Source organism: Cuculus canorus, chromosome 5 (assembly GCF_017976375.1).
Source record: "Cuculus canorus isolate bCucCan1 chromosome 5, bCucCan1.pri, whole genome shotgun sequence".
Lineage (NCBI taxonomy): Eukaryota > Metazoa > Chordata > Aves > Cuculiformes > Cuculidae > Cuculus > Cuculus canorus.
Window position 1 is genome coordinate 43,237,619 of NC_071405.1, and position 24,293 is coordinate 43,261,911.

At 36.8% G+C, this 24,293-nt stretch overlaps 1 protein-coding gene across 1 annotated transcript in view; it reads right to left on the reverse strand.

The window, feature by feature from the left end:
• The window catches only part of LOC104068979 (mucin-5AC), a 53,448-nt gene extending 33,631 nt beyond the window's left edge, over positions 1-19,817 (reverse strand). Inside the window, 25 exon segments of the mRNA XM_054068122.1 lie at positions 508-747; positions 1,167-1,346; positions 1,674-1,787; positions 1,889-2,027; positions 2,536-2,687; positions 2,834-2,934; positions 3,422-3,471; positions 4,091-4,346; positions 4,920-5,046; positions 6,059-6,153; positions 6,895-7,059; positions 7,144-7,281; positions 7,749-7,818; positions 8,241-8,351; positions 10,125-10,263; positions 10,769-10,886; positions 11,869-11,994; positions 12,330-12,546; positions 13,018-13,130; positions 13,500-13,590; positions 14,051-14,165; positions 15,205-15,466; positions 16,267-16,338; positions 17,764-17,835; positions 19,715-19,817. Of these exon segments, the coding sequence (XP_053924097.1) occupies positions 508-747; positions 1,167-1,346; positions 1,674-1,787; positions 1,889-2,027; positions 2,536-2,687; positions 2,834-2,934; positions 3,422-3,471; positions 4,091-4,346; positions 4,920-5,046; positions 6,059-6,153; positions 6,895-7,059; positions 7,144-7,281; positions 7,749-7,818; positions 8,241-8,351; positions 10,125-10,263; positions 10,769-10,886; positions 11,869-11,994; positions 12,330-12,546; positions 13,018-13,130; positions 13,500-13,590; positions 14,051-14,165; positions 15,205-15,466; positions 16,267-16,338; positions 17,764-17,835; positions 19,715-19,787 (3,336 nt within the window). The 5' untranslated portion in view covers positions 19,788-19,817.
• Positions 19,818-24,293: the final 4,476 nt, after the last annotated feature.

The window sequence follows — 24,293 nt, forward strand, 5'->3', positions numbered from 1 at the left end:
TATTTGTCCTCTTTAATAAGGCATTCACTGTCATAAGAAAGCTGAATAAAATATCTGAAACTGACAACTCCGTATATGCAAGAAAGATAAGAAGGAAGAAACTATGAGAATGCTTTGAAAAATCAAGAGGAAAATGTAGAATAAAGCTATTCTTGATAAGTTGTAGTGCTAAGAATTATTCAATCTTCAAGTTATATTTGCAGAAATAATACTGCTAGCACACATATATATGAGGTGGCTGATATTTATATTAGTAGAAAATAAACATATCCTGAGATTTGTAATTGTCCTATCTATTGAAAAAAAAAAAAACAAAACCCCAACTATCAATTTCAAGGCACAAGCTGAGAAAATTAAAGTGAGCATACATTCTATCCAGTCTCCCTGGGACTTGATCTGACTTCACTTTGTCAACCATCACCAAGTGAATTTTAGTGTATTTTTCAGCTATCCCACATAAAAAATTAGTGCAATCAAGAGATTTTAAGACTGACATTTTTGTCATACCTGCGAGTGGCAGCGTGCAAACACTTCACTGGTAATGATGCTGCATTGCTTCTGTGCCCAGGCTTTTCTGTATGGGTTTGCAGTGCATGGATCCTTGGTACGATTGGCATTTGGGCAACTAGAAGATACTTTCCAGCTGTTGGCAAACTCCAGCACATTTCCCACCACAGACTGACTGCGTGTAGTGAAGTCATTGTTTCCATTGCCATCATAGTTTCCACAAAGTCCACAAACATGTCCCTGCACAAGGATAAACACAAAGTACAAAGATCAGTGAGGTACAGTTTCTGTGGGTAACACACCTCAGGATTAATCCTATTTAAGGTTATCTGGACCTTTTCAGTAACAGTCTTGGATATTTTCATAAAATACCTTTCACATTAGGAAGGATAAGAATAGGAAGCACAGTAGACTCATGGGTTTTATTCTTAGTATTGAGCTGATCAGTTTTATCTAATCCTGAACATACTTCTTCAATGAGGGCTTTTCATGAAGAAAGCTACTGATGTAGTTGCTATCATGCTATGCATGATAGTAATATGCAATTGCTGCTCTTCTAGTTATCTGCTTATAGCCTAAATTTCCATTATTTAATTCCAGAGATAACATGAATATAACTCAATAGTCAATTTATCCAGGTTTTTGATTTTGAAATGTACCTGAAAGGTTGGACTAAGTTTGATGAATATACTGGTTTTCCTGTCCCACATGAGAATCACACCAACAGTAGTGTCAACCACCAGGTAGATGCCCATGGAATGGATTTGGAATGGCATTTTTCCTCCAGGTGTCCTCTGGATGACATCAGAGCGTCCATCACCGAGCACAAGCTCATAGTTCTAGGACAGGAAAATAAGTTGTTAGAGGTCAATTAAAAAAGTCACCTATTGTGCAGTTTTGAATATTGCCAGTAACTATTCTTGAAATAAAAATTCTATTATAATAAAAATTACTCTATTCAACAGCCTCATGTTAAGCAATTTCTCTTCAGAATTCTCTCCTTTGCTTTCTGTAGCAGAGAGCAGAATCACTGGCAGTGCGCGAAGTATAGTAACATTTTCACTGTCTTGGAGGACACTTCTACCATACAGACTGTCTGGGACAGCTTGTTCTGTCTTTCTGGCCCATTAAATCTAGAGTACAACTTATTAAAGAAAAATACTCACTCCCAGGAAAACTTTAATAGACTTAGAGCAGGTGGTTCCTGTAGTGCCACATGGAATGTTCTCAGTGATGACTCTGAATGTTCCCTGATTCATACTTTGTTGACCACAGTAGTTCTGAAATATGGGAATGATATTCAGTGTTAACTATGCTACATGGGCATATGTACAATGCAAAGTATTTCAACAGTGCAAAAATCTGGGAAGGATTCTGTTACCTGGATTAGAACATATTCACAATCTCCTTCAAAATCAAAGCGTTTGCCATCAAAGGTGGTGTAATGCCCATCTCCATAAACGGAACAGGTTTCCAAGCAAGGTTCTTCGGAGCAGTGCCATTTTCTGTTTCTACATGTACTATATAAGAAGAAAAGCACTCCAAATGTAAAAGCATGGTATAGGTATATGTACATTCCTGCATGGGCATCAATCTAACTTTAAAATATGTTAAGTCTGTAATGAAAAAATATGATTTCCTTATTGTCAGAAATATAATGTTGCTCAAGAGCATATGGGATTTACCCAAAGATTATGTTACTTCATGACACTTCACATCTTTCACATTTTCAAATCTTTTTTGATATATGGAAATGTAGGAGTTGCCTGTAAGGAAAAAAGTTTTCTTGGTTCGAAGGAATATGACAACATCCCAACCATACTGTTCTTCTTACCACTTACAATTTCTGTGCCAGGTACCTTGTGAAAAACAGACAAAGCCTGGTTTTTAGGTCCAAAGTGGATAACCTTATGTAGGGTTCCTTCCTATAAATCTTGATGCTATTAGAGTGAAGTGCTGCAATTCATGAAGAGCTTTAGCTGTTCCCTTTCAGATACTTGAAAATAGTGTTTTTCAATATACTCTTACCAGTTGTTACAGCCAACTCTGATTGATTCTCCTGGACTGTAGGAATTCCCATTGTGAACACATGGACAGTCTTCTGGAGCTACACAGCCACCTTTGCCATCTAACACTTGGTTATTAGGACACACACAGCCAGAGACACAGCCAGTTCTGTACTGTGAGGACAATATAGAAAACATGACTTGAAACATTTTCCTGGTGGAAGAGTCTGGTAATTGCAAAAGGGGTAATTGCAGCTGGTAATTGTAAAAGAGATCTAGTCTAATATGCTTTCAACTGGGTACATACAGTCTATACTTACGCATTCCATATCTAGAGTCTGACAGCTCTTCTGGCATCCCGCACCTACTACATCTGTAGTGGCATTGCCACAGTCAATATAGACCATGGGAGGTACACAGACTGAAAGAGAGAAGAGCCGTGACAAATGTAAGGTCAACCATGTATTTATAACATTGTGTTTCCTTAATGCAGACTGAAGAAAAAAAGTCTCCTTTGTAAGATATGTGTATCTTAACATAATGCGTTTGACCAGAAAGAGAAACTGACTATTGCTTTGAGGTCATGCTCATCTGTCTTTTGTGCTATGTTTGGATTGCTCATAGAAATTAATGCTTAGTTAAAGTTGTGAAACACTTCCTTTTAGAAAAAATACCCCAACCTAACCAAACGAAAAAAAGAAATCAAGAAAAGAAAGGTCATGTTTACTTTGTATAATTTTATGCTTTCAGTGCTTTTATTTTATTTAAAATGAGGACAGTTTTCTCCTCATGTTCAGTGAGGTGACCACATATTCTTTCCTTCTGGTTAACTCAGGGGGTTTTAACTTGCTTCAGCCATCTGAAAGGTAAGACACATTTTGTTATTAAAGGAAATCTTGATATGTTACCTGGTTCAGGTTTCTCTCCAATGCAACTCAGCTTTCCATAGGTGCAAGTGCTATAAAAAAAGGAGAAATGTTATGTTTTTGCTTTCCCTTTTTAAGATTCAGCTTATTTCCTAATGAATTTGAAATAATGAAAAATTACTGTGTGGTAAAACAGAGAAAATGTGTCTCTTACCAAAATAGTTCATACTATTAAAAAATATTTTATATTAGAGTAGACCAAAATACAAGGATATTCTATGTAAAGGCAGGTTTGCTTCATCTATTTGCCTGGTTAAAATCTGTTCTTTGGAACTGTTCTTCTTTGGATACCATCCCTATGGGAGTAATATGTCATGGGATTATTAAGCATCTTTTACCATGGAATAAGTCTTTTACAGCCATGGTTAAGAAAAGCATGTGTGGTGGGGAGGGAGGGAGTGAATGAGTTGAGTGGGAGCTTGGCTTTTAGCCAAGGCTAAACCACCACAGTATGGTTTGCTGAATTCCTGTAACAGTCTAAATACAATCTTTCAAACAGTAATATCCCTAAAAGTTTTTAAGGATCTGTGATTTTTTGTATTGAAATAATTAGGAAAATAAATGCATTTTATTTGAATAGATTGCATGGTGTATATATAGTTTCATGATTGCCTTTATCCAGTATCATTCTTTTCTTTACAAATTTCTTACCAGACAACACCATTGTCATGAATAACTTCTCCTGAAGACATAGGCGTCCCTTTGTAGTAACAAGGACAGCTAGAAGCAGGCACGCATTTGCCACTTTCATCCATGTAGGTTCCATTTGTGCAGGTGCAGCCATCAACTGGGACAAACTTGATGCTGCATGTGACATCAGGCTCACACAGAGATCGGCAGGTGGGTTGGCAGGTGTCGACATGGTAAGTGTACTTCAAGGATTTCGGACACGAGGTTGTGTATTTTGCTTGAGAGTAAAAAGATGAGTTACATTTACAGTTCATTTAAGAATCAATGTAAGAATAAATACAGTATTTGAGATGAAGTAAGTATGATAAGCCTGGCAATGTGTGTACTTGTGCCTTACTGCTATCCTCAAGAGTGTAAGTTTTCTTTTGTACTGCTAGAGCAGAATTTTCCTCTATAATTTTGTCATAAATACAGATGTTTCCTCCAGGTTAAAAAACCAAAAAGATTCAATTATATTAGTGCATAGTGTGGTTTTCCTTCATTGCTATTTTTATATTTTTTGTCAAAGTAAATTGGGAAATATGCCACTTGTTTTATTCCTATTGCAAGACTATAGAGACCCATATTGCTTTTGCGGGTTCTGAGCAAGCAATCTAACAAAGTCTCTTTTTTATGTTTCTCCTTACTTACTGCTTGTCTTTTACAATATTCCCTTCCTCCTCAAATTCTTGAAAGAAAAAGCCATATTTAAAACACAATTTAACACGATTTACCGTGGGAATCCCCGATAGATGTTGTGTGGGGTCTTTTAGGTGATCATTTCCAAGAGGCAAAGGGAGGTAGAACTTACTGCAGGCTTTGCTCCTCCATCCAGTGAGGAGAACTCCTTTAGCAGCACAGGCCCTGACATAGGTGGAAAGGGCAGCACACATGCAGTCTTCACTCTTCTCGCAGTTACATGTGTCGAACATGCAGTTCTAGAGACAGAGGACAACACATGATCATCAGATTGTCTTGTCCAAGCCATGTGGCTCTGTACTTTTCAGAGCATCATGTTCTCTGGAGCTAAAAGTGAGTGTGATTCACACGCATAAGTTAATGTATGCTCATTTGTCTTTCGAAGATTTCATTGAGCACTTTCAAAAACAATTCAGTGCAGGGAGACAAAGCAATTAGAGGTCCAGACTTTTAAACTATTTTTTCTTTTTCTTTTACTTTTTTTTAGGTGTTGATATGTTTCCCAACTACATCCAGTTTGTAGCCACTGTGCCATATACACTTAGAACAAGTAAAGTGCACTTGATGCCACCCAGCTTTTAGGACTTAAGCTTATGAACTTGGGCTCTCTCTACCAGAAGAATGAAGATAATAAGAAGTCATTTGAAGTGTTGATATTCTGCATAAGGTCACTATAATGTTACCATTCCAGAAGATGTTTGTTCAACATGATCTTACAGATTTCTAATAACTGGGAGATTTTGTAAAGTCCCCAGGCAGTCTGTTGCAGAGCTTCATCGCACTGAATTCCTGGCACATTTTTGTTCGTATCTTATCTAAATCTCTTTGCTGCTCATTACACACATCTTGCCTCGTCCTTGGATACGTGCAAAAGCCTTCTGAAAGCAGTTCAGAGCAATTAAACAAGGTGCTACTTAAGATTCTGACTAAAGCTTTCCTTATATTTCAGGACAGATGGCTTTTGTCTTTGACCCAACAAGAATTCCAGAGTCCAAGCTCCTACCGCAAGCATTTAGGTTTGTACCTAAAAATATGGGCAGCAGGAATACACTGGTAAGCTTATCTTCCTGGGAATGGGGAGAAAGATACCTTTACAAAGGAGTGATTATTATGATGTGTAAATGAAAATGAACCCTTGGCTTGAAAAGAACTATCACGGATTCCTCTCCTCCTAGCTTGCAAGTTATTCTCTCAGGTGTTAGTATCAGATACCTGAGTCTTTGAAGTGGGAAAAAGTTAAAAGTCAAGTACCTTCTGGTAAATTTCTGGATTCACTGTTGAGTGACATTCAGCAAAAGGTCCCATGGGATCAGAAAGCAGGCCACACCAGTGCTGAGCATACTGGTCTGTGAAATGAAAATGTGATAAGAATTCCTAATGCACATAATTGCTTAAACTATTGTCTCAATGTAACTATTCTTCCTACAAGGAAATTGCAGAAGCTTAACTTTGCAATATAATTCAGCTCTGCATTTGCTGAAACACAGTCTTTCACTTCCTCTGTACAGAAGCATGTACTCTTCTTAAACTGAATGCTCTTAATTCATGGTAGTTTTTATGGAACAAACTAAGACATCCTTATATTTTTAAAATAAGGTTTCCATTATGAAATAAAAATGCATTAGTCCATCTCAGAAAACAGAAGAGTGGTGTGAATGCTCAAAAATTACATATCTATTTGGCTGAAATGGAGCCTGAGAACTGTGAAACTGAATTCTCTGTTCGGTTCTCAGTTTGGCAGTGGGAGGACCATACTGAGTCCAGCCTTCGATGGGGCTATGCACAATGTTTTTTCTTGATTCCAGTCAATCCTTTCCAGGAATGAATCCATGATATGCTTTATTCCAGTTTCCCTTAAGTAAGTTGCCAAAACTGCTTGCTTTCTTTATCCAAAGGAATATTTTTGAAGATCTAAAATATTATCCTAGTTATTATTTATTGTTTGAAGACTTCTAGTGTTTCCTGAGGAAAATAGTGATTGTACAAATGGCCCACTGTTATTTTGGCAGCTGCTTGGCAGTTGATCAACTTATTCCTACTTTCCTTCACAAAAGAGAATGGAAGAAGTTGCTATATGCTGAACTTACCGTTTTGTATGCTGACTGTACAGGGGTTTTCAAAGGTAATTTTGGCATCAGAACAATCAGCCCGAGTTTTCCAAGTATTGCCAAAGGCAGCTGAAGTACCTTCTATTACACCGCTGGTGGTTTTAAAATCATCTGTCTGCATGTCATTGAAGTTTCCACAGAGACCTAAAAGAAAGTGTGTGAGCTGTGAAAGTCTCCTGCAGAATGAAGTACGCCGTTGAAGGCAGTCATTATGATAAGATCACTTACCACAGGTCTGCCCTTTATGCGACGGGTCTAAGTCTATAAAAAGTTGCATGACAGGCACGAGCTGAACCTGTAGCTGAAGGCCGAATGTTGTTTGCAGAATGATGAAGAAAGATGATGGTCTGAATATGGTGACATTTGCTAGAGATGTAAGAACATAAGAGTTACAATTTTGTATGAGCTGAGCAGTTGAAATAGCTGTTCATTATATAGAGGGATTCTACAGCTGTTTGATATGATCTTAATTTCTGGAGAACTTGAAGAAACATGATCCATATAAGATTTCCAAACCATACTGTGGTGGTTTAGCCTTGGCTAAAAGCCAAGCTCCCACTCAACTCATTCACTCCCTCCCTCCCTCCCTCCCTCCCCACCACACATGCTTTTCTTAACCATGGCTGTTAAAATTAGACCATAACTTTGCTAAAATTTTAAGAGTTTAATTGACAAACCATATTACTTTTAAAATTAATTGGAGTACTCTATTGGAATACCTTGGGTTTGCTCTGGTGTAATGAAAGGCAGAATTTGGGTTTAGATTAACTGGTGTAATGATATTTCAAAGTGAAAAATTAGAAACATCGTAGAAATCTTCCAATGGAACTTACCTGCGGAGAATGGCAGCTGTGTGTAGATCATATTCACAAATACACTGCCGGAAGACTGGATCACGATGTTCTGTCCACAAGAGAAGGCAGAAATTATCAAGCATATTTAGGAAAACCAAACCACTTTCCAAATGTTTTCTATCTAGTATTGTTCAGGATAAAGGAAAAAAAAAAAAGCAGAGGGAGACTGATGACATTCTGATTCCTATACTATTTCTTTGATCTCCATTATTCCCATCCACTGACTGCCAGACACGCAAGCAAAATCCCAAAGATAACTACATGATAGGGAACTTCTAGGATCTTGACTTCCAATGTACCTAATTTATTCCTAATTCTTCTTTGAATAATGTTCAAATGAGATAAAATGACAACAAAAAATATCAGTGCAGATTTCCTGTCTGTGCTATTATGTGCCATTTGCAAACCGCATGTCTATTAAGCTTTAAAAACATCCCTGCAGAATGTTAGATATCTACATTTGCTACTTACAGTTTGTCCTCCACTTAAGCTGATGGCTACACCCTTGAGGCACGTCTCAGTGTCAGTCAGGCCACATTTGTGGATATCTCCCAGAACAGTGAATTCATTGCTGTCACAGAGCTAGAAGAAGAAAACAAAATATATTTTTTAAAGGATTTTTTATGTTAAAATATTATTATGTTAAAAAATTTCAGATTCAAATGACATTCTTAGAAAAGTGAGCCTTTTTAAATACTGTTCATTCCTTTTCTTCGTGTTCATATGTTCTGACATATGAGTATACAGTGACCAAGTAAGCTGGAATTCATGAAGTCTGCACAGGGGAAGCTCTCCATTACTTCTGACATTTAAGGGCAAGTTAGATGTTAACCTGAACATTAAAACTCCTTCATATTTAGGTTATACTAGTTCCTAATATTTAGGTAATACTAGTTTAATATGCTAGAGAAGAAGAAGGAAGTGTGCCTTTTCTAGCCCATTGGTTATGGTGTTTACCTGGGAGAGAAGAGAAATAATTTCTAGTCTCTTCTGCACTGAATATGTCATAAAAGAGCCTGATGATTTGGAAATTCTTCTAACAGGCAGGAAATATACATTTAAACATCTTTTCCCAGGAGAAAATTAAGCTTAAATTACTGTTCATTAAGGTACTGATTAAAGGCAAAACTGAATTTTTTCTCTTCCTTCTTATTTTCATTGGACTGTGTTCTGTGACCTGTATTCAAAGTTTGCCTGAAGACTAAGGCATTACAGGGAAATAGAAGGCTGTGATTCTGAATGTGTTTTATCACTCTCTTGGCATAATGAAGATTAAAATGAGGACAACTGAGATGGAGCATTACAGCCATCTAGAAATTCAATATTAAAATTGTGGACTTTTTGACCTTTTGTGTTCAAGTTTAGGGGTTTTCGGTACTTCTAGAATCTCTGACAATCTAATTCTATGTGCTAGTGCCAAAAGCACATAGGAATTCAACATGCAACTATGATCTACTCTTCCATTGTGGATTGAGCCCAGTGCCTGTGAATATTATCAAAAGGTTTCATTGATTTAGTCTAGTCTATTTCTAAATTATCTCATTCTAGCTCATATTTAAGTATTTATAGTTCTTTTTCTTGATAATATTTAGTTTGAGCTTTTTGAGAACAGATTTTATTTAATATGAAGTTCTTAGGAAAATTTTTTATATCACACATCTGACACAAATAAATAACAATATATACCTGTGGTTCTGAAGTCTGCAAATCTGTAGTCATTATTTTAGATATGTCTACTCAGAATCAGTTCCCACTACTCTGAAAATCCTAGTAAATCTTAAGTATTTTGTAGGTCATCGAATTCTAGTTTGAGTTTTAGAATGCATGTATGACTTTTTAGTTTCTTAGCTTTTTGCTTTTAAACTGTAGAATATTCTGTATTTAGTGGTAAACATTGTTTGGAAGGTTGATCATGTTAATGAAATAACTCCTCTGCTATGAATTCTGTGAAATAATAATTTCATTATGAATTCTGTTAAATCAAATAAGCTATTGAACTATACTAACTGTGACAAAAAGAACAGCCCCAATGGATGTAATGAGCACATTTCTCAGAAGGAAATAGTTATAAAACACAAGACAGGCAATGTTTAATTAAAAAAATTAATGGAAACATGAAGATTGTTTCATGAAACCTAAAAACTCAACACAGTTCTTAAACATGATCAAAGAACACAAACCTACTACAATATGTTTATTTAGTATAACCCTAACAGAAAGCCCCATGAAATCCATTTAAAGCTCCATGTTGACCCTCTACATTTCAGAAAGTTGGTGTGATTGCCAGTAGTTTTATGTAATAAAAGCATTTTCCTTTAGCATATTGCTTTAGCAAGGATTGTGACTAATTTTTACCTTGGTTAGGACATAGCTACAGTCTCCAAAGAAGGAATAATGTTTCTCATCAAATGTTGAAATGTGGGAGCCTCCTCCAATACTGCAAGTCCCAGGGCATGACTGGGTGACACAAGACCATTCACCTCCAACACAGGTACTGAAATAAAGAAGGCATTCAGTAACCTTGGGTAATGCAAGTGTAAATTAAATGAGAGATCATGAGAACAGTTGATGCCTTAATTTTCCTCTTGAAGCATTGATCATACTGTCAAAGAAAGCAACATTGCTTTAAAATCTCAGGATAATTATGGGGGACAGGCACTTTTATACTACTAGTATTTTTTTTATATTGCTGTTCATAGTGCTGCATAGGATGTAACACAGTAATTCACATTTTTAAAGAGCTATGTGTTTGAATTTCATTGTATCCTTTAATTGGTTGGCCTTGAAATTGGAGTACCTGTGTCTAAACTAAAATTTTTGCTTCCAAATTTGAGGAAGAAACAGAGATTTAACTATCTTCTAAAAATGTGTAATCAAGGAACTTCAGTTGAAAAGCAGTTCCTCATTTCTTTCTAAGGGGAAATTAGCAATTTTTCCTTCTCTTCAAAATGTTTGTGTAATGCACCTAAAAAAGAAATATGAGAAAGGGGGTATGTTACCATGATCTGCACTTAGATGAGAAGGAGGCACCAGGAGCATAAGTTTCATCTTCATAAGTACAGTGGCATTCTTTACGGGGGATGCAGCCAGCACCATTAATATCATCAAATACCATTCCTAGGGAAAGAAATGTTTGTTACTCATCCTGTGCTCTGCAGAACATGCCTTTGTACACATATGTGGCAGATGCCTGAAATCATGTTCTGTTTCCTCTGTATTATGCAGAACATGAATAGAAAGTAATTTAAAAAAAAAATAGGATACCAGCCATGTGGGGATTGAAGCCTATATTCAATTGAAGACCATCAAAAATCTCAGGGTGATCAAAAGAGACCTCTAGGGAAATACCTTTCTGTTACAGACTTCATTAAAATTACTATATAATGAGGTGGAAAAGATGAATCATTTGTAAGACTGTCCAAGGATGTATTTGTACAGTAAATGTTTTTATACTCAAAGGTAGAGGATTATCTAAGAGAAATCAGTGCTGTGATACAAACAAGTGATGGTGAATTCTGTGAGACATCATGATGGCTGGGCAGAAGAGCTGCAAGGAGTGAAGATCCTACCATGTAGTCACCCACAACAATAACAATTCTCAGTCCCAGAAGTAGGTGTACAAAAAGAGAATATATTTGCATTGTTTGTCTTGTACTGATATTCAGTTCTGCATAATTCTCTGAGGTGCCAGATTTCACATATTGCCTAGTACTCTTTCAGCTCCTTGTTATTTAGGCATGAAGCACTGAACAGGAAGGGCTGGTAATTCAGGGAACCAGACGCAGCTCTGGTAACACCAGGAGTTATCACTGTGGGCAAAATATGGCAAAACATTACATACTTCCTGTGAACTGAATATGGATATTGAGAATAGAAGCCTTCCTCTGTTGTTAGGAGGGAAGTATTTTATTCTCAGTGAAGTCATTATGTGACATCTCAGGCACATTTGTTGTTTAATAGGGCTTTTTTAGTAATCTGAATAGAAACAATAACAGTGATGATGTGGTGAGAATGATAAAAAGTAGGAAAGTAGTTACATGTGTACAGGTAAGTGTTCTAGCAGTTTTTGCTATGAGAAAAAGGCAGGAAATGAGCTTGCCTGGAGGACAAATGCAACCATCTGTACAGTGATCTTCACAAAGTGCAGATCGTTCCGGGTTGCTGCATGTATCAGAGCAGGGGGAGCCACACTCTTGATGTTGCATGTTGAAAGGACATGATTTGGCTGAAAGTAGAAAGAGTATTTTAATGCCGACTTCTCCTTTGAAATGTTGAGAAAACAGTATTTGCAACTTAGAGTCTTTTATGTCAAGATGTAATGGGAAATCCTGATAAAAGTGTAGGCTGCAATATTTTAGATTCCTGATATATATATAAACCCCTTAATAATGCAAACTCTTCTAGACCTTCGTATTCCCAAAGTCTTGGGTGTGCTCAGGTTAAACTGATTTAATGAAAATTACAGGCACCTGTAAATGGCTCTTCAGGCAAAAAAAATCAGGTATTTGAAGTTTACTAGATATGGGTAGGAAGAACAAGTAAAAGTCCTGAGATACTTACGACACAGTTCTGAGGTTCTCCAGTTCAAAGGCTGTCCACCTGCATGAGCGCACTGCCGGGAGTATTCAGCAAAGGTGTTGCACATGCAGAAGTCAGCCATAGAGCTATCGCAGTGGCATAGGTCTTGTACACAAGTTTCAATGTAGTCCTGAACATTCACAAGTGCATTACAGGCTGTAAATGCTTTACTGGTTAATACTGTCTCACAGATAGAAGCCTAGGAGGGAAAACAGAGAGGGTAAAACAAGTGTTTAGAAAACATCAAGCTAATTATTTCAGGCATGTAGCAGAAAAAAAAAGGCAAATGTCAACCTGGTTGGTCCAGAAACCTGTCCAACAGTAGCCACAAGTAGATGTTTAGGGAAAAGTATAATAACAGGGCAAGTATTCCCATATCTTCCCATATCTTGAGTTACGATCAGCTCACTAGACTTCCCAAGCATTATACAATTTCTTTGCATTAAGACATCCTCAGTGAATTTCTCTTTCATGAAAATATCCAGTCTTCTCTTGGAAGGGGAATGTAACTTTTTAGCAAAGAATAAAAGATTAAATTTAGAGAAATTTTCTTTCCAAACCTGCTGTTGAGTCATATTTGTGCTCTATTTTTCCCAATTCTAACAAATTTTCACCTAAGACAAGGGCTATGTATTTTACTGTTAGAAAACAAGTTTTGAGAGGTTCTTACAAATTCAGCTGAGCAGTTCAGCAGAACAGCAGGAGAAGTAGGATCAGCACACTGCTCTGTGGGTCCATCCATCTTCTGCCTGTTCCCAAACTGTATGGGAGTCAGTTTTATATCTGTAAAAAGCAGTCAAATTATTAGACTACTATTTCTTGATTTACTGGCTTTTCATGGAGATATTTTCTTCTGTATCACTACCAACTATGACATGAATGGTGATTACCAAATAATATCGCTAAATATGAAAGGCAGAAGGAGCTGAAGAAGGTATACAAGGAGCTGGATCCAAACTATTGAAAACAAATAGAAAGTTAAAAGTAGCAGGTCTTAAAGGATCTAACAGTGATAGAAGTGGCCTATTACATCTCAAAACCCAAACTCTATACATAATTGACATTGTAGAAATAACATAAAGAAGTATTACTAGTTTTGTAGTTAATACTACAAGGAAGAATAACAAAGTGCCAATACTTTTTATTACTTACTATCTGAAATAAATTCATTGCTAATTGGAATTCCATTGAAGTCCCCACAAAGTCCACAAGTTTGATTGGCATATTTCTTATCTAGTTCCACCTGAAAAAAATGAGGAAAGAGAATTTATATTCATAAAATGTCAGTCTTGATGGTTAGGAACACAGCCTACATCAATATTGGTTATATACTCAAAATCTGAAATATGTATGCTGTGCAGACTCTGTCATGTGGTAATAAGGTGGGCACCATTGGGAAGGTCAGTGACCACTAAGAAAATCTTGTCTTTTTCTAGCCGTGGGGCTGTGCATTGCTAGGTCTGGAATCTGAGGAATACTTCACTGTGAGATGGGGCCATTCTAATTGGGGGTCTAATGATCCAGAGCTGAGCTTATTGGTGAAAATGGGAAATTGGGAGAAGATTGAAAGACGGAACAATACATTAAGAATAGACACAAATCCAAAAGTAACTGATGCCTACGTGGCTGATTAAGACTACAGCAATGTAAACAAGCTTTTTTCAAAATACATTATTTCTGTGATGTTTTTGATTTTTTCTTACCAGAAGGGCATCTTCTTCATTCCAAAGGAAGGTCAGTCCCATCTTCGCAGAAACTTTCAAATAGCTGTTACTTCTTTCTATCAAGATTCCCATATGGCTGTAGGGCATCTGAACCCTGGGAAATAAATCACCGTAATTCGTGGGAGGTAGGGACAGAATATCCATGGAATATCCACCTTGATATCCTCTCTGACTCTCTTTGAGAAGCTTCAACATGCATAGGTGAGGGTATTAGTCACAGCAGTGACTAAAAACAGACAACACAATTTGTAACTTTAGGGCTATTTTCTACACAATTGCTTCTCTTTGTACAAATGGATCAGCCTTCCTTTCCCTGATTCTCCTTTTGGTTATCTCTGTTAATTATGTTTTGATAGGTCAAATGTTGACAAGTATCTTTCGTTGTGTTGTTCCAAAAAGTGCTGGGAGGTTCTATTTTGTCAGCAGTCTGCTTCAGGATATTGCTATTTACTCCTTAAAGCTCTTGATAATAAAGAGGTAGACTCTTTAGGCTTTCTGTAACATGAGTGCCATTCACAAAGGTGTACCAAACATAACCTTTAGACTACCTCACTATATGTGGCTGCTATAAACACAACTCACTGTGGGAGAGCTGCCCAAATATTTACCCAGGCATTTGGACATGTTTTACACCCTGTGCCAAAGTCAATGTTCCATTGTTATGTAGATAGCAAGTTTCCAGACTTGCTGACTTTGAGTGCAGATACAAGTTGCAGTCACTGCTTAGCAGCATACTGTTCAGTGCAAGGACAAAAACTGTCAAAAAAATCCTCTCCAGGGTGCTGTTCCGGTAAAGTTAAAGGAAAATAAGAAATTTAAAGGGTGTAAAAACCTAACACTTTACTAAATCCCTCTTGTAGATTCAATTGTATGTGTATACATATATACACAATTGTAGCAGTGAGGCGGCATCTGCGATACAGGTCATCTGAACAAAATGGATACAGGAATAATCTACGGAAGTGGCACTTAGCTCACTGTCAGGCCCTCTTATTTTTGTTGATAATTCGGGAAGGATCTGAGACCTCCAACTGCTTGTGAGCAATGTGAGATCAGATGAAGGAAAGGGATGCTTGCTCAAAGAGCCCACTGGGAGTGAGAGCAGTGACAGCAATTTCTTGTTATGAACGTACAATTTGCCATCAAGCCGGACAGAGCCACGGGTCAGTTCAATCACTGTTCCTTCCAGCTTCATGATGACATGAGTAATCATGGTAGCATTTCCCACCATTGCACGCCTAATCTGGATGTTGAAGTCCTCATAAGGAGATTTGCAGTTGGATGTGAAGATGTAATTGCAGACCCCAGGGAAGTAAAAGATGTCCCCATCAAAGGTCTTGAAGTGGAAGTTACCCCACGTGCTGCACACACGGCCATTGTGAGAGGGGTTACCAGCTGTGGATTCAAAATAAGTAGTAAGAATTTTCGGTAGTATGTTATAGATACTGTCCCTTTAGTTGCTTTTCCTCTTTTATTTCTTTCACTACCCTCTGTCTGAAAAGACCATCTTCTGTTTCCCTTCTTGTAAAACAATTTGTTTATTGATCTGTTATTTATTTAGTTCAATTATCTTTTGTGTTCTGAACATATGAAGTTCTAAAGTTTCACCATAAAACTGGTTTAAAGTTAGTTTAAAAATAGCTGGTAATCCTACTAGGATAAAGCCACTCGTAGCCACATCTTTGAATGCCTGGAAGACTTTTGACACCATCTTTCAAAATGTATCCCTGTCTCCCGTATGCCTGGTTGTTCCTGTGCCAGCATTACACTTCATAGTCCCTCTCTGCATCTCTTCCAGATTGACACTCTACCTGAACATGGCTAGTCAGAATTGTACCCTATACCCCAGATAAGGTGTCTCACCAGTGCTTTAAACACATTAATTCCCTCTCTTTACTCTGTGTGATTTATCATGGTATTATTTATACATATATAGAAATACAAAAGTTAAAAGAATTTTTAATGGCTTTTTTTTATTTTTTTTTACAGCTGCATCATGTTAGCTGAGTACTGGCGTCATGTTTAGATTATCCTTGTTACCTGAAGAACTGAGACTACTTTCCTTGTTAATTTCTTATTTTATGATGCTAATGGATCTCACAGAATTTTTTAATCTCTTCAGTCACTCCATCACACATTCTACCTGTGTGATTAACAAGAACAAAGATATGAGTAGTGACATTTGTTTAACTTACCCTTTAATTTCAGATTGTTTTGAAAGGATGGGATCATTGTCACTTCTTGGTATTTTGAAGCTGGTAGAAATTCTTAAGGGAAAAATAGATCAACTTTAATCTTATTAGAAGTCCCAAAAAATGGATAGAGATTGCCTAGTCTCTTTAGAGATTAAGGTTTCCTACTTCTAGCTACACTCTAGGGGGAAGTTTCCACAAGGTTTTATTGGTGGTTTTCACATAGTGCTTTGCGTTTGGTTTCTCTATATATTTCACTGACAGCCAAATCCCAAAGACTGTGATATTTTGCTGTAGCACTTTCTTCCATTATTTGTTCGAAACTCACACCTGATGCTGGCCCGGATGTTCTTAACTCAAAATCATCAATCTGATCCTTAAGCACATAATAATGCAGAAAAAGCAGTGCTAATGTCTGCATCTGAACCTTTGCTTCAGTACACATCAAAGCAAAGAATTACTGAAGAATATTAGAAGCCAAGGATGAGAACTGCAGCTGATTTTTTCCTGAAGCTCATGTCTTTGCACTGAGATGTGCACACTTGCACAACAAATTCTAAATAGATTCATTTATTGATTTTGTAAAGCAGTTTAAATTCTGTGAAACTTTAATTGTGTGCTGTTCATGTTGGTAGGATCTAGCCCCAAATTTTCCAAGTCTGAATCCAGTATTTTCTCTTTGGATACAGCAATGAAAGGGATAGAGTACTTGGAGAACCTGCAATATGATTTTCTTAACATGAAAGCCTGGGGAATCGATGCAGTTTCTCCCTTGAAAGTATCAAAATCATGAAATTTTATGGCTTCAAAACTGTTGACTGTGGTACACTTTCAGTTGAGTTCACCACTATTTTAATAGCCAGGTAGTGACTTCAGAAATAGCAGATTGCAGGGCAGGCCTAATGATTAATAGTTTCCTCCTATCGTCACTAATACACCAGTCAGCATTGTATCCTTCCACCCTTATCTTATTCTGTAGATTTACAGTGTTTGCTCTGTACAGTTATATGTCATGAATGATTTTGTAGTGTTTAATTATTCTAATGTTTAAGGTAGTTACAGTTTACTTATTCTCTTGTGGTAATGCAGTCATCTTGATCTAGCATAAAAAATGTATCTTTTATTACCTAGTAGCAAACACCTTGGTTTAATGTAAGTATATACACACCTCTACAGAAAATATGCTTTTTGGTAGAAAGTATACATCTTTCATGAAGTTAAAGATTAGATAACTGTATCATATAGTAGACCAGTTCCCTTGGGCCAGACCTCAGAGGAAAGTCTCCGGTTTAGAGCTGTCAGAGATTGGCTGTGAATTGAATATAGGGTACAAAGGAATTCTCTCTTCTTTTTTTCCTTTTCTTTGGGGAGGGGTCAGTTGGGGGAGATGGAGAGGAAGAAAAAACATATTCTAGCTAGGAATAAGAAGAGTCTAGTAATCTCACTATCACTTTAATTTGGGGCAAAATCTTAGAGGTAGATAAGCATAAAAATACTTACGTTTTTGTCTCTGCAGGATGGGTGAAGAAACATAGTTTGATTTTGGTTTTTGTTCATCATCCTGGGCTTGAACTGCATCAAGAAGAGTGAAGGAGAAAAATGTTAATGTCTAATTTTCTTGAGTTCCCTCATTGTTTCTCAGTTATATCTGCTTAAATATGCAACAGTCAGTAAATCAAAAATCAGCAAAGCTATATTCATGTACAGGAGGTCAGATTTGCAATGGGACCTGTACTACATTCAACCATGATGATACCACTCCTTCAGGTTTGGGCTTGGGTTGTTTTTTTCCTAATAAATTACTGCAGGGAAGCTATTAAAAACATGCCTATGATAATTTGAGCAAATCCTTATTCTGTTATTGTCACAGTGCCCTGGGTGCCCCTATAAGCTTTTCGGATGAAGGACTTAATTTTCTTAGTTTTTATGATCACCGTGTGCTTTAAGCATCAGTGAAACCATTTGTCTAGCCAGAGGACTTTAAAAATAGTTCGCCTTTGTAAAGGAAGAATTCATTTTAGAGTTGGAGGACTGATCTTTGTGCTCTCTTACTGAAATCCAAAGTTACCCTTTACTTTAATGTTTCAAGTACTTTTTGTAATAAGCAGCAGAAAGGAAACAAACACAGAAGCTTAGGTCTTGCTGATAGATGCATTTGTCACTGTTGATTTTGTTCAAAAGCAAAACTTTTTGTTTCCAGACAATAAACTGTTTTTCATCCATTCCACTGCAGCATCAGAACAGAAATGCACACAAAATCTGCAGAAGCCACAGGGGCTTTTAATGCACTGCTTCGTGAGCGTTCATTAGAGGGCAGGTCACAGGGGAGGCTGGAGAACACCAAAAAATCAGGCTCACTCCCTGTTGCATCCTACATGGGCAGTCTGTGGGTAGCACCACTAGAGGGGCTAATGCTGAAAAGCAGCGCTGCAGGGAGCTCCCCAAATCCTTTCCTTTTTGCACCAGCTGGTATTGGAAGGACACATTGTGCCCGATTTAAACCTATGAACCATTCAGTGCTTCTGGGCTCCTCCTCTCCACTGCCTACCCTCACAGAGCTTTTTGCTTCTCTCTCCATGCACTTAATGGCTTCAAGACTCTGCCTCATGCCATATACGGATTCCCTTTCCATTGCACAGTGTGATAAGCCTACAGCTAGTCTTTGATAGACTTCTTTGACACTACTACATTTTAACATGACCTAGTGTGGAATTACCTGGAAGCAGGAAAAACTAAAATAATGCAATAGAATCTGCATCTAAGATCAAATGCACTAAACCCGAACATTGCTGTTACTTTAAACTTTAAGGAAAATTAACAGGTGAATTATCCACTCATGTGTGAGTAAGTACTAAGTGCTCTCTTAGAATATTTAAGGCAACTTTATTTGGTTTTATTCCATCAAAACACAATCCTGTTTTCCAAGATTTTATGCAACTTTATGTGTAAGAAGAGATAGTTTTCTAAAATCTGTTGTCCTATGTTTTTTCAAGCAAAATCCCTTGTTTTTAAAATACTGTATCATCAGCTGATAAAACAGACAAAAACATTAATAATGCATGCAGGCAGACTCCACTGATTTGTTCCTTCCTAAAGCAAACTTTGCACCTTTTGGTTTGTGCATTTAGAAATGCTGCCCCACCTTGAGGTAGAGTTCAAAAGCTAAATGTGAATTTTGAGGCATTTTGGTAGAAATGTGAAATTTAGTGGAGCTATTTCAGATTTTGACTGAAGAAAGTAGGATGAGAGTATGAATGACAATATAATTTTTCAAGGATGTTAATTTACTCTTCTTAGGAAGGAAAGTACTTGTAACAGAAAAGAAAATCTTGCATAAAGATAACAGGTTCATTAGCTTTACAAAGCCAAGGGGAAAAAAATGTTTCAAGCTCTGAAGCAGGTTATAAATTCTTTAAAACACTAAAAACACCAAGCAATTGAATATTCCTACCTTTGATGTATATGAAGGCAAGTGCTACTATTGATATCCATAGTGATATTCGCGTCCCACCACCTGTGCCCATCTTCTGGAAGTCCGGTAGGAACTACCGAACAACCTGCCTCTGAGGAAATACCTGTATGCTCCTGAGTCTTATATAGTGAGAGAATAGGTTTTGGCTCAGTTCCCAGATTGTTTCACAAGGTTCTTAAAAGGTGGGGCTTCAGACATGTTAGTTTTCCTTTGCAGGTGCACAGGTAAATAGAGGATGCTCTGACTTTCCCTCAGGTATTTGCACTCTAGGAGGAGTCTTCTTTCTATAGGACTTCTTGATGAAATGTCAAGAAGTGAGCAGGAAGAATTTTTGTTCAGGCTCGGTCTTCCCAGATTGCTATATATTATGGGATAAATACAATTTAAGGGACTTCTGAGTAACTTTTGGTCAGGAGATTGGAGTTAATTATTTCACTTTTTAAAAACTTTCCTCCTTATGGTAATTGATGGCAACTTAACTTCTCAAAAAACCCAAAGAAGTTCCATCTGAAACAGACTTTTTTTTTCTAAGGAGTTTGCACCTGTCTGTGTAGCTACTTTTCCTTGCAAAATGGAGAAATCAAAAGCCATCTAAGGTCAGAATTTATCCACAAGCCAGACCTAACACAGGACTACACAGTGAAAATCCTTCATGGATTCATTCAATCAGCATGGACCTTTCCTTGAGGAATTCTTCTCACATAGGCAGTTTTAGTGATATTTCAGCTGTTTCCCATTTGAGTAAGCATGATTTTGCCATAGCAAATTAGATTGTTTCTACCTATAAAAATACAGCTTTTCCTGGTGACTGCTGTTCCTAAAGACACGAAAAGAATGATTTGCAGGAATGTCCTTTGGAATGTTCCTTATCTTAGTAACAACAAGAGAGTGAACAATATTTTGTGAATATGTTAATGTTTATTTACATCTATATTACTTTGGCAAATTAATCTTCTATAGTGTTTTACCTTGGAGTGTAGAGAAACACGATGTTTCAGTAGGAGGACAGACCTCATAATCCCACATGGGATCAAACAGTTTCTGCAAAGAAGTGGGATGGTCTCCACACTCTCCGGACAGAGGTCAAGATGTAATTAGGTTTAAAACTGGGAATGAAGTTTAGGTTAGATGCTGGGAAGAAAAATTATTTTTGCAAGGTTGGTGAAGTAATGCCTGAGAAGACTTGAATTTCCATCACAGGGGTTTTTAAGAACATTTTAGTAAAGACCTACCTAAAAATAGTGTAAGTGCTGTTGAGAGTGCCCTGGGACAGGTAAATAGATTAAATGGCCATTTGGGATACCTTCAAACACGATTTTTTTTTTTTTAATTTGAAAAGTATGTTTCCTCTATGTTGGAGTAGTTAAAAGAGAAATAAAACGCACTTTTCTTCTGTAAGCAGTAAACAGAAGCAAACAAAGTTGCTGTCTTCCCTGAACATTTTAAAAGTACATCTGGTTATTAATATTTAAATGAAAGTGAAATAAATAAATAAAATTGGAAGTCTTAAGGAAAATAATTGATTGATTTCAGTATGGCAACAAGAAGATGACTGAAAAATACTCATATATCCAGAAATACATGCAGTGAAAATTTAATGGAACTATTATCACCTCTAATAGTCACTCTCAAAGTTCCAGAAGGAAGACCTTGTGCGTAACTAAAGTAATTATAAAATAGTATGGTAAACTGAGCCGGGGTGCGAAACTTATTAAGTGATTCTGTTGGTGAGAAGAAAAATATACTTTATGAATCATTACATTGCTTACGACTGAAAAATGAATTCATATCAGCAGTTGCTATGCTGTGGTTTCATATACATAGATTAATATTTCCTGCATGTTCAGGGAAGTACTATGACCTCTCAGAGATGACAGTTTGGTTACTATAGATGATTCCCTTTGCATGGCTGTCACGAATTAGAATGAAATTGACTTACAGTTAAATTTAACCCCTTTGAGTGAGCTTTAAGGCACCATCAAAAGTGGTTCACTATATCAGCATTTTTGACTAAAAGTCTCAAATCTCTTGTATGTCATCGATCAAATTGTCCTTACACTTCTAAATGGTTACTTCGTTGCTTAATACTTCTCCCATGTTAACATCCATTATCTTGTGCTGATTCTTTTCAGAAATTGTTACAAAATGTGTCAAAATATATGAGACGTGCAAAAATAATTCCAAAACATTTATAACAAATTAGTTTAGTTGTATTACTAATTATTCAAAGAAATAATTCCTGTTCAAATTGTGTTTAGAACAAAAGATAAAAAGAACTGACATTGCATTTGATCTGATTGCATGCCTACTCTCTGGGTCTGCAATATTAAACTGAATTAAATATTTTAGTAGAAGAGTTGTTAGAAATTTCGGTCCTGCTCTTTAAATCTACATGATGAACTGCTGCATGCTGATAATGATATTCACACTTATTACTCATGATTTCTTAATCAGGTTCTTCATAAGAAAAAAATGAGACCATCATATCTCATTTTTATACATCCTTTCTGCAAATAAAATATCATAGCAAGTTTTGTTGACTTTCAGATGCAGTAATCATTGAAATTAATTACTCTATTTATATTTCTGAAAAATAGAATGATGGACCCATAGAAGCCTGCAGAAGATGTCTGGTCCACCTAGTGCTCTATTGGAGTAGCTCCACTTCAAGGGGAGAACGAAAATCTTTGTAAATAATAAAAACTATGTCACCTCCTATGTGCCAGCAGCAGCAAGCTAAAAAGGATCTGTCTGCTGGGCTTTTCTCTGGCTGGTCATTTGCCCTCTTCTAAGGCTGAGTTTCAGCTCCCAAACTGGTGCTGGTGCATTATACTTTGCATTCAGATGAAGTAGTGTTCTGATTCTCCCTAATTTTTGATCTGTGCAAATTCAAACCCACAATTTTTATCTGGAGGTTTCTATGGAAAAGTGAGGCAACTGAACAGTTTCTACTTGGAAGTTCATTAATGTTATAGGTGTTGTCTTAATTATGTGAAAATGAACTACGTTTCAAACAGTTGCAGTAGTTATTTCATAGTATGATATGATATGATATACGCTATCTAAAGTAAAGCTACAGTTAAAGAATAAAATAGACATACAACTCTAACTTCTTTACTAGATCTTAGTGAAACATGGTGCATCCAAATGCTTAGATAAAACTCATTGATTGAAAGCCAAATCACATTAATACCTGAGATTTGAAACCATGTTTCATTAACATGATAATTCTGCTGTCTTTTAGTGTGCATGTTGTAGAGGACCAAGTACACAATGCTTTGCTCTCCGATGCAGGCTATATGCTTTACCTCTAAATCTGGTAATATGATTAGCATCTATTTCTGGTTTTATTTCTATTATCTGTTAATTTCAAACATTGCAATATCATTCAGAACAACCCAAGCAAAATACAAGTTACATCAGGCATTGGAAGTCGTGTTGCTGCAACATTAGACACTACTTTACACCGGTATGACAAGGAAGTAAAGTAGATTGAGTATAGGTATCTCTCATTTTATTCAACAGTTTTCCTTTGGAAGGGGATTCAGTCACAGATCACCTTATAGTCCTGTATTAAGACAATCCAGCTATACAAAGCTAGTAAGGAGACTTTGTTTTGTAAGTATTGCATGTGAAATACACTCTTGCTCGTATATTAAGCAGGTTCCTTTTCCTGGGAAAGATCTGAAATGTCGTGACTGGTGTGGACAGGGTATTAATATTAGTACAATAGTGTTAGGTCACCACAAGTTCCCAGAGTAATCCTGCATTGGTATGAGGTGTTTTCACTGTAATGAAACATTCAGGGGTTGAATAGCATTGTTTTAGCCTGTTCACACCTTTTCTGCAACTCGTGCCAAATTTCAGGTCGTCATTTCCAGGATTTTTGCACATGGAATAACCCTTCTTTACATTAAATCTACCTCCAATCACTCATACTATGTATTCTTCTCTCCTTCTTCTTCCATCAGTGTCTTTTATCTTCTTCTTGACATACCCGGTTGGGATCTGTTTGGTTCTTTTTTTTGGTTTTGCTTTGGTTTTTTTGTTTTTTTTTTTTTTCTCAGAGTGTTTGGCACTAGATACAATGCTGTATGTTCAGAGTATGCCTCCCATTGCTTGCAGTAGTAACTGAAGGCTCAGCACTTCTGCACCTTCTGTCTCAGCGTTTCAAGCTGATTGTCAAGAAAATGAAGGATGCACAGTTAAAAAAACATTTATAATATGATATAAATCTTTTCACTGGCATCACAAAGGAACTTTGTTTCACTCAAGCAGGTTGATGATACTGTCCTTGCTGTTTCCAATGTCTGCCTCATTCAGTCACTTCAAATTTAAATTCTGCAACAAACAGATAAACAAATAAACAAATCAGGAAATCTTAAAGGCAGTTTTACCAGAAAGATCCCTTCAGTGTTCTGAGTGAGAGACATTTCTGCAGAAAAAATAATGTTCATCCTATACCATGAGGAGTATGAACATAGGGGCCAAAGTAAGGTGTCCATGTTGTCTGAACTCATCCAGGATATCTCTGTGTACAAAGGGGATAAATACGTAA